The following is a 10,018-nucleotide window of genomic DNA, read 5'->3' as shown; positions in this document are numbered from 1 at the left end:
GAGGCCCGGCCTGAAGCGGCCATGGGGGAGGAGGGGGAGGTCGGGGCTGCAGCCGCAGGGGCGAGGGGGGAGGGGAAGGGGAAAGGAGGAGACAAAAATAAAAAAAAAAAAAAGGAAAGAAAAGCCAGCAGCGTGGGCAGCACCCACTGAAATAAACAGAAGCGGCGACGCGCCGAGCCCCGAATCGCGGAACCCGCACTGGCCGCTGCCAGCTGCCCGGGCCCCGCCGACGCCTCTCGCTTCTCCCGGGGTCTGGCCGCTAGCTCCGAGCCGGGCGCCCCGCGTCGTACGGCGAGAGGGAGGGAGCGAGCTGGAGATCACTTTTTTTTTATTGTTATTGTTTTTCAGCCCAGTCTCCCCCTCCTCCCGTCCCTCCGCTTGCCTTCTCCCCTCCCACAGCCCCCTTCTCCCCGCCTCCCCCGCAGAACTTAAAGAAAGGGGGAGCGGGGCGGTAGCTCCCTTCATCTGGGGGAATTCGCGGCCGCCGCTGGAAGTTTGCTAGGCGGGGGCGCAGCCAATGCCCGGCGCCGACGACGAGGAAGGCTGAGCACCGCGGCCTCGGCGCCGAACAATACCCGCCGCCGGCGCGCGCGGGGCGGCGCGGGCTGGGCCGCGGGGGCGGGAGCGGCCGGGCGCGCGGGGTGCTGGCCGCGCGGTGGACGGGGCGCACGGCCTCTGCCCACCGGCGTCCCCGCCGCGGGCAGGTGGAGCCGCGGACGCGCCGGGCCGGGGGGGCCGAGCGCGGAGCTGGGGGGCTCCCGTCGGCTCCTCGCCCTCCGCCCGCCCCAGCGAGGCCGCCTTCGCCGCCGCGCGCCGCCGCCCGGGCCCCGCCGCGCCGCTCCTGCCACCGTGCGGGCGCCGCTGCTCGGCGCGGCCGGGCCCCGGGGCCGCGGGCCGTGCGAGCCGGCGAGCGGGTGCGTGCGCGCTCGGGGGCGCGCAGGGGTGGGGGCGCGGCGCGGCGCTCGCCCCCCGTCGGCCCCCCTCTTCGCGCCGTTCCCCGCACCGCCCGCCCGCTCCCTCCTCCCGCTCGCCCGCCCCTGCCCTGTCCGCCCGCCCCCGCCGCAGCTCCTTTAATACACTTTGGTTCTCCGCCTGGCTTTGGACTCTTCTCCTCCTCCTCCTCCTCCCGCGCCGCCGCCTCCTCCTCCTCCGCCGCTGCCGCCGCCGCCTCCTCCTCCTCCTCCTCCTCCTCCTCCTCCTCCTCCTCCTCCTCCTCCTCCTCCTCCTCCTCCTCCTCCTCCTCCACCTCCTCCTCCTCCTCCTCCACCTCCTCCTCCACCTCCTCCTCCTCCTCCTCCTCCTCTTCCTCTCCGCGCCTTCGCTCCGCGCCCGGCCGCCCGAGGCAGATCCAGGAGGCGGCGGAGGCGGCGGGCGCAGGAGCGCGGCTCCCGGGGCTGCAGCCGCCACCGCCAGCGCCGCCTGCGCTCGGGGCCGGTGGCCGCGGCCGTCGTCGCCGCCGCGCGCGGCGAGCAGCGGGAGCGGGAGCCGTGAGCGGACGCGGGGCTCGCCGGAGCCGGCGGGGCGGGCGGACGCGGGCTGGCCATGCTCCTGGACGCGGGGCCGCAGTTCCCGGCCATCGGGGTGGGCAGCTTCGCGCGCCACCATCACCACTCGGCCGCGGCGGCGGCGGCGGCGGCCGCCGAGATGCAAGACCGAGAGCTGAGCCTGGCGGCGGCGCAGAACGGCTTCGTGGACTCGGCCGCCGCGCACATGGGCGCCTTCAAACTCAACCCGGGCGCGCACGAGCTGTCCCCCGGCCAGAGCTCGGCGTTCACGTCGCAGGGCCCCGGCGCCTACCCGGGCTCCGCCGCCGCCGCCGCTGCCGCCGCCGCGCTCGGCCCCCACGCCGCGCACGTCGGCTCCTACTCGGGGCCGCCCTTCAACTCCACCCGGGACTTCCTTTTCCGCAGTCGCGGCTTCGGGGACTCGGCGCCAGGCGGCGGGCAGCACGGCCTCTTCGGGCCCGGGGCTGGCGGCCTGCACCACGCGCACTCGGACGCGCAGGGCCACCTCCTGTTCCCCGGCCTCCCCGAGCAGCACGGGCCGCACGGATCGCAGAATGTGCTCAACGGGCAGATGCGCCTGGGGCTGCCCGGCGAGGTATTCGGGCGCTCGGAGCAGTACCGCCAGGTGGCCAGCCCGCGGACCGACCCCTACTCGGCGGCTCAGCTCCACAACCAGTACGGTCCCATGAATATGAACATGGGGATGAACATGGCAGCAGCCGCGGCCCATCACCACCACCACCACCACCACCCGGGTGCCTTTTTCCGTTACATGCGGCAGCAGTGCATCAAGCAGGAGCTCATCTGCAAGTGGATCGACCCCGAGCAACTGAGCAACCCGAAGAAGAGCTGCAACAAAACTTTCAGCACCATGCACGAGCTGGTCACGCACGTCTCCGTGGAGCACGTCGGCGGCCCCGAGCAGAGCAACCACGTCTGCTTCTGGGAGGAGTGTCCGCGCGAGGGCAAGCCCTTCAAGGCCAAATACAAACTGGTCAATCACATCCGCGTGCACACGGGCGAGAAACCCTTCCCCTGCCCGTTCCCGGGCTGCGGCAAGGTCTTCGCGCGCTCCGAGAACCTCAAGATCCACAAAAGGACCCACACAGGTAACCCGGGACCCGGCACCGGGGCGGAGCGCGGGGCAGAGGGTGGCTGGGACCGGCTTGCGCAGAGCCACCGCCGAGCCCGGGCCTGGGATGGGAGACGCGTTGGTGTAAGCCAGAGAAACAACGGCTTGTTTTTGTTGGCGAACCGTAGACTATTTCGGGGTTGGTTTTTTTCCGTGCGCGGAAACTGAGCTTTTAAATGACTTGGCGTAGCCTCACGTGTGCATTTGGATGATGCAGAGACTCGGGTTGTGCTCAGTTCTCTCCCGCCTCCCGCCCTCGATAAATTTTCCTTTCGAAATGGAACGCTCTAAATTACCCGGCTTGTCTAACTCCGGTTGCCCGGGAATTGAGCCTAGCTGAAAGGATTTTGCCAGCTTGTCTGAATGTGCTTTTCTGCCCCGGGGTCTGGCTCTGAGTGGTGTGTGTGTGTGTGTGTGTGTGTGTTTCCCTAATTTTTTTTTTAAATTCCCTTCCCTCCACGGCGACTCCCCAGTTCAGAGAATTTGGGTATGAGATGAAATCGGCAAAGCATTTCTCCATTTCTTTCTTTTCTTTTTCGTGTGTGTGTGTGTGTGTGTGTTTCGCACACCTCGGGTGCGTTTGCCGGCCTTCCCAGGGAAGGTGGGTTCAGGCAGTTTGTGAAATTCTCTCGTGGGCGCCTTTGGGTTTGCGGTTCCAAACTTGTGCCAACCACCCTGCGGGCGGGCGAGAACCAGAGAATCAGAGCGGCCCCGCGGGGCCAGCTGGGGGGCGGGAGAGGCTCTCGCAAGAGCTGCGCCTCCCTTCGTAGATTCTCCCTCTCTGACCAGGTCCCAGTCAAAACCGTGCCAGACGATTTCCTAAAAGAAAGCCAAATGTTTTAGCAACTTCCCCCGTCAATATTTACTCTGGAGTGGGGATGCGCCAGCGGCCTATTGTTCTCTTCCGGGAAGGGAGGGAGTGGAGGTGCGAGACGAGCTCTTAACAAGGTTTAAAATTTGAGAAATTTATTTGCATGAGACGCTCGCCTTCAAGTCCTGCCTCTGAGCGGATGTCTTTTTCAAAAAATTTAGGTGATAATGAAATTTAACGTTAAGTGGTTCCCTTTTCTAGTGGAACCATGTTTGAGTTCTCACACCTCTAAATGACTCCAAGCATTTGGAATTCTGGCACCAGGATGCAGGAACCTTTAGGAAACCAAGCAGCAAGATTCTAAAAGCCATCATCGCTGCACCCTGCACACCCCCTCCCTCCCCACCCCAGTCTATGTTTCTTGTGATCACCGATCACCAGCTACTGTCTTCTCTGGGCATTGACTTTCCTCTCTCTACTCATTATTTTTTAAGAGGCGGCAAGGGAAACTTGGGGAGTCTTTGGATGCGTTCCGTTGACCGGATTTTGGATGAAAAACAGTGGCTCAGGCTCCTCCATCCTGAACAACACATAGCAACTCCAAATGGAATTGCCTACTGGCCCCAGAGAGAAGGCGACAGCAGCCTCGCAGCCTGGGTGCTTTGGATAATGCCCCAAATATTTTGTCATAATAACAGCTTCTCCTCAGCGAGAGCAACTTGCGAGAAGCAACGAATCCAAGCAGAACAGGCTGGGCGCGGGGATTACCTTCAAACTCCTTCAGAACTCCAGGCGCCCCGAGAGAGAAAAGGCCGAGCATCTCTTCTAGCTAGGCCGGTGTCGGACACCCCTTAGCGTCAGTCGCCTATCCCCGGGCCCCCTGCCCCCTCCCCGCCAGTGCAGGCGTCCAGGCGCGGGGTTGGAGTGGGGGGCTGGGGTGGAGGCGCCTGGGGCGCACTGGGCCAGTGTCTGTGTTTGCCGGCCACAGGGGAGAAGCCTTTCCAGTGCGAGTTCGAGGGCTGTGACCGGCGCTTCGCCAACAGCAGCGACCGGAAGAAGCACATGCACGTGCACACGTCGGACAAGCCCTACCTGTGCAAGATGTGCGACAAGTCCTATACGCACCCCAGCTCGCTGCGCAAGCACATGAAGGTACCCCCGGGAGGCCGGGCCGGGGGGGCGGCGGGGGCCCCGCGGGGAGAGGGGTGGAGGCGGCGTCTCCTGGGGGGCTCGACCCCACAGCAGCTGCACTCACACCCAGTCCCCTTTGCTCTCCCCTCGCGCCTTTTGTTTCGCAGGTCCATGAGTCCTCCCCGCAGGGCTCCGAGTCCTCCCCGGCCGCCAGCTCCGGCTACGAATCGTCCACGCCGCCGGGGCTCGTGTCCCCCAGCGCCGAGCCCCAGAGCAGCTCCAACCTGTCCCCGGCCGCGGCGGCGGCGGCGGCTGCAGCGGCGGCGGCGGCCGCGGCGGTGTCGGCCGTGCACCGGGGCGGCGGCGGCGCGGGCAGCGGCGGGGCGGGCGGCGGCTCCGGGGCGGGCTCCGGCGGGGGGCGGCAGCGGCGGGGCGGGCGGCGGGGGCGGCGGAGGCTCCGGCGGGGGCAGCGGCACGGCCGGGGGCCACAGCGGCCTCTCCTCCAACTTCAATGAATGGTACGTGTGAGGGGCCCCGCGGGAAGGGGGGGTCCCGCTCTCCCGCGCCGCCCCCGCCTCCTGCCCGCCCCGCGCGCCAGGCGGGCTCGCGCCGCGAAAATTCTGATTCTTACGAAGATGAAATCGACTTTACCAGCAGAAAGGATTTTTAAAGTTTCTTTTCTTCTTTTTTCTTTGTTTTTTTAAAAAATAATCTAAGCATGAAACACAAAAAATATCCCTTCCGGAGCCTTTGAAGCTGAAAATATAAGCTAGGAAATTTTAAGAAAAACTGCAAAAAAAAAAAAAAACGCACCAGCCCTCCCCCCCCCCCCCCACCTCCTCACCTCGGCCCCTTCCCCGCCTTCCTTCCCACCGCCTGCCTTCCCAGTCTGATGACAAACTGTACATAACATCCCTTCCCTCCCTCTCGACGTTCTCGGTGTAGAGAAGTTTGTCCTTGTGTAAGTCTCCGGGTCCCTCTGCCTCCCTCTCCCCCAAGTGATGGGCTTTTTCTTTTTCTCTTTTTTAGTTGAGTCGGTTTCTCTTTAATGTGGAGGAAAATGGTTTCTTTTGTATTGTGGTATTGAATATTGTGTTCTTTTTTTATGAGGCAAACTTGATTGTAAACTCCATGCAACTAGAGACTGGAAAAAAAAAACGAAAACCCATGAGCCGTGCCAAAGTCTCCCATTCCGTTTCTGCAAACACGACCACAGCACACAACCCCGCCCCCCCACCCTCACCACCAACGCTTGTGAATGTATTTTTCTGTTAGCTGGGTTTACATGTGATGTTTTAGCGCTTTTGCAAGTTCAATTTGTTAGTTCCTGTATGAAAGATTGTGGGGGAAAATAAACGTCGTGCCGTTAGCTTTTTTTTTTTCGTAATACCACCCTTCTGTAAATACCCGTTGCCATATTTATCCATTTGTAATTAAATTATGGTATTAACTTGCTACAGAGGAAACAATATTTATAAAGAATGTTTCTTAACTATAAATATGTACAATTGTGGGCATAAACTGTTTCAGATTTTTTATTTGAAGGTTTTAAGTGGTTTGATCATTTCTTGTGATATGTTTTGAGAGTAATGCATACAGAAATATAATAAAATGTGTTGAAACTGCATGAACATATTTTTCTAGCTACGTTATTCAAAATGGGAAGGAGGTGGCAGTGCAGAGGGGTCCTGAATCAACTGCCTGAATGAATGGGGGCTCCTCCACCCTAGAAGGTATATATATGCATAGAGAGCTGTCCAAACGCCCCCTTTGGCAGAAAGTCTCCAAATTATTTTGTGTCCTTTGTTTGGTGGCTGAATTAAATTTTTGGAAAGCCCCTGTGGGGACCTGCTCCAGGATTCTTCCCAGTTCCTAATGGCTCCATTATCCAAGGGAATGCCTTTCTTTCAGCTTTTTGAACTGGATTTAAGAGCACTAAACATTTCCTTATTCTTTGTTTTCCCTCCTCCCTGCCCCCTTTCCTCTCCCTCCTGAAAAGCCGAGGTACAGTTATTTTTAATTGCATGTTTAAAACTGAGCTGAGTACTTTGTTTTTGAACTTGGCCCAGTGACGATTGTCCAAGGGGGCCGCACCTACCAAAAGATTTCCCCCCCTTCTCCTGAAATTTAAACAGGGCTTGGTCAGGAAATCTTATTTATCTGCACACCCTAGAAGCAGAGTGTTTGAAGAGAAGGGTGAGAGAGAGAGAGATACTGCATCATTCTGTGAGCAAAGCAACTAACCACTGGTGTAAAACGAAAGTGCCTGCAGAATTCCTTGGAAGAATAAGATCCCAAAGACTGCACAGGCAGGTGGTGCTGAGGCCGGCAAAGCACTGGCTCTGGAGTCCTCCAATTTGCAGCAAGAGTTGAGTGGAGTTGAGCACAGAGATTTTTAAGCTGTGAAGGCTCTACAGAAGGCAGCAGAATAATTTTTTTTTAGTAATCAGAGGGCAGGAATGGGGGAAGTGATTCTGTCCTGGAGCCATTGGAACATCTTTTGTCTTTTCTCAGTATTTCTGCAAGTCCTGGCAGCCCTGGAGTGCCCCCTCTTCCCCTATGAACCGATTTGGGCAGTTGCAAAGACACCCCTTGTAGCAAGCACCCCCTCCTCCCCCAGCTCAAGGCTTCTGGCGATAGCTTGGTGGCTGTGGTGGTGGTGAATGCCTCTCTCGCTCTGGCTGTGCTTGGAGCCCCTCAAGCCAGCCAGGGTAGGCTGGAGGGCTGCGGTGTGGGCAACACCCAAGATTCACATTCAGTGAGGCAAAGTTTCTGGTCTTGGGGTTTTCTCTTCTCTCTCTCTCTCTCTCTCTCTCTCTCTCTCTGTTTCAGGGAATGAGCCGCCACCAGGCTGCCCTCCCCAGCGGCCCTGCATACTGCCCAAGCAACAGCTCCTGAAGCAATCAACCCCCTATTAAAATCAAATTTATAACCCCTAATAATATTAAGGAAAATTATTAAAATAATTGGCATATGTTACTGATCCTGGGAGGTTTCATCAAACACATTATAAGCCGCCAGGAAAATAATTTAGAGTTTTCCCACACCCAGGGGAAGGAGGGGGGCGGGGAGTCAGATTAAATATTTGTCCTCACTTGTGCAAGACCGAGGTGGTTTATTAGAAATGTTTTCAACTCGGTGGAAAGGAGCGACTTTGAGCCGACTTCCAAGTCTAAGAGGGGGGAAGGTGGTGGGCGGGGTAGGGCAGGGTGGGATGGGGGTTGGGGAGGAACTTGGCCAACTCAAAGGTTTTGAAGGGTTTTTTTTTTTCTTTCTTTCTTTTCTCTCGGGAAGGAAAACAGGCGAGAGGAAGGAGATCTCAGACTAAAGGTGGCTGACTGGTTTTCCAGAACGCAATGTTCGGGGGCTAAGGAAAATTCTTATGCTCCAGGATGCCCTGATCCAAATTTTCAGCAGGAAATGGAGATGGGAAGAGGCATGGCCAAGGGGTGGGGGGTGGGGTGTGTGCTCCTGCCTGCTCCTCACCTCCCTCCCCCCTTAGAATTTGAGAAGCAGGTGGGAAGTGGTTTTGTGCCATCAGCTGCCTAATTCTCCGGCTCTCCCTTCCAGCACCACACTGTCCAAACAAGTCCCGGACCTGTAGCTTGGCCTTGGGAGTCCCTGGGGGCAGGCCAAGAGGGATGGGGAGGTGGTGGCAAAGGTGTCAGGTCATGAAAGATATCAGAGCTGCATTCTGAGAAGGCGCTGGCCCTGCAGGCCTAAGATCGCACAGTCGGGTGTGGGGGACGGGGGCTGGGGCTAAGGGCCACTAGCAGCGTCTCCCACACCTGCCTCCCCAGTCCTCAATACCAGACGCTGGTACTGGACACCACAACGCGCCTCTGACGCGGCCTTCGCCTCCCTCAGGTACCGGTGCGGGTTGACGTCCGCGGGAGAAATGCAGGGCAGCGGCCCGGGGCCGGTTTCTGCAGGTCGCCGCCGCCAACTTGAACTTCGGGGCGCTCCAGCAGTCCTGGCGCGCCCCGCTCCGACTCCGAATCGCTCCCCGCCTCAGTGTCGCTTGATCCGAAGGCAGCTTGAGTCCCCTCGGGAGCCCCATCGTTATTATTATTAATTACCGCGATCCCCGTTGTATTATTAATGACGGGCGTGGGGATCAGCGCCTTCCGTTTCACCGACACTGACCCCCAAGGCCGAGCGGACGGGATCGTGCTCAGAGTCAAGGCCGCGCGCTGGTGCTCCAGGCCGCTCTCGCTCGCTGGCTCCGAAGAGGCTGCCAGGGCCCAGGACCCCCGCAGGACGCAAGGAAAGGAAACAGGGAAGTGGGGGCGCTGCCCCTCTCCTCTCTGCCCACCTCTCTTCCTTCCCCTGCTCCCCTCACCCCGCGCCCCTTGGGCCTTTGTCTCTTTTTTCAGACGGATGTTTTTGGTCTCAAGTAGTGTTTTTTTCCCGCACAAGTCTGAAGATCAAGGGCAGATCCCTGGCTGGACCGGAGGTTCAGGAGTTTTTCTGTGTTCCGCCACGGAGGGGGTGGCTAGGAACACCCGGGGCACAGGTGGACAGCTTGTTAGGACTGAGGTGTGTGTGTTTTAGTCAAGGACGAGCTCCGGCAGCACCGTGAGGACCCCCCCTCCCCCAAAGACTGCACCAGGTCTCCCCTCCTCCTCTCCCTCCACATCCCGCCACTGAAATTATACAAAGCAGACGTTAGGCCTGTGTTCAGGAGCCCAGCAATAAAGGCGCAGGCCAAGGGGGCTGGGAGGGATGCGAGGATGCGCCTGCACTTGCACGGACACGTGTCCCGGAAAAGGGCCCCTCGGGATGCAAAGGAGGCGTTCAATAAATAGCCGAGGATTGATTGATTATAATCTGGTATCGCTGGGGCTTCTCGGGAACTTGGGCGTGTCGCGGCCCACGGCCACCCCTGGCGGACCTGAATGAACAGTCCCTATTTTTAACCGGCAGCTCCGAACAGGGCCGGAGAAATGTCACTCTCCCCTCTCACCCGCCACCGGTTGCGGCTGGGCTTTTATTTTCAGAGAGAAACTTCCAGATGGAATAGGGGGATGTGTCCACACCCGGCAGGTTGGCCCATCCGGGGCGCGGGGGACCGAGGGTCCGGGTTCACGGTCAGGGTTGCGGGGGGGGGGGGGGGTGGCGACCTTGGCCAAGCGGTCCACGCCCGCCCCGCCTCTTCGACCCGGATCGTCTACTCGGTGCTTGGCCCGGGGCCTCCAGATCGCGCCCCGCCCCCGCACAGACGTCCCAGCGGGAGGCCACTGCGAGGCCGCTCCCTTTTGTTTGTTCCCTGGAGAGGATGAGCTGCAGACCAAGGGGCACTTGGCAGGGTTCTAAGGCTGTGTGCACACTTGGGGCGGCACCTCGCTTGCCTAGTTGGGGTTCCACGCTGCCTCCAGGCTGAGATAGCATCGCCTCTGGCGTGCAGTGGTTAAGGTCACTCTCAACTCGCAACCATAC

The 10,018-nt window shown here is 59.7% G+C and overlaps 1 protein-coding gene across 2 annotated transcripts; it reads left to right on the top strand.

Annotated features, from left to right (window-relative positions):
* Positions 1 to 1,231: 1,231 nt before the first annotated feature.
* Positions 1,232 to 5,109, top strand: ZIC2 (Zic family member 2). 2 transcript variants are annotated; one of them, XM_056109735.1, is made up of 3 exons: positions 1,232 to 2,614; positions 4,437 to 4,600; positions 4,710 to 4,889. In XM_056109735.1, the coding sequence occupies exons 1-3, from the start codon at positions 1,543 to 1,545 to the stop codon at positions 4,752 to 4,754; spliced, it is 1,281 nt and encodes a 426-aa protein (XP_055965710.1). In that variant the 5' UTR covers positions 1,232 to 1,542; the 3' UTR covers positions 4,755 to 4,889. The 2 variants fall into 2 exon arrangements, with proteins under 2 accessions (XP_055965710.1, XP_055965709.1); XM_056109734.1 differs by having other exon boundaries at positions 1,233 to 2,614; positions 4,747 to 5,109.
* Positions 5,110 to 10,018: the final 4,909 nt, after the last annotated feature.

This window comes from Sorex fumeus, unplaced genomic scaffold (assembly GCF_029834395.1).
Source record: "Sorex fumeus unplaced genomic scaffold, SorFum_2.1 ptg000008l, whole genome shotgun sequence".
Taxonomy (NCBI): Eukaryota; Metazoa; Chordata; class Mammalia; order Eulipotyphla; family Soricidae; genus Sorex; species Sorex fumeus.
Note: the sequence above shows the minus strand (reverse complement) of the source record. Positions and strands in the feature narration are given on the sequence as shown.

Bases quoted from the DNA above. Each gene is read 5' to 3' on its own strand.
- ZIC2 (XM_056109734.1), top strand. From the start codon at position 1,543: ATGCTCCTGGACGCGGGGCCGCAGTTCCCGGCCATCGGGGTGGGCAGC. The intron at 2,615-4,436 runs GTAACCCGGGAC...TGCCGGCCACAG, and splicing joins CCACAAAAGGACCCACACAG to GGGAGAAGCCTTTCCAGTGC. The intron at 4,601-4,746 runs GTACCCCCGGGA...TTTGTTTCGCAG, and splicing joins CGCTGCGCAAGCACATGAAG to GTCCATGAGTCCTCCCCGCA.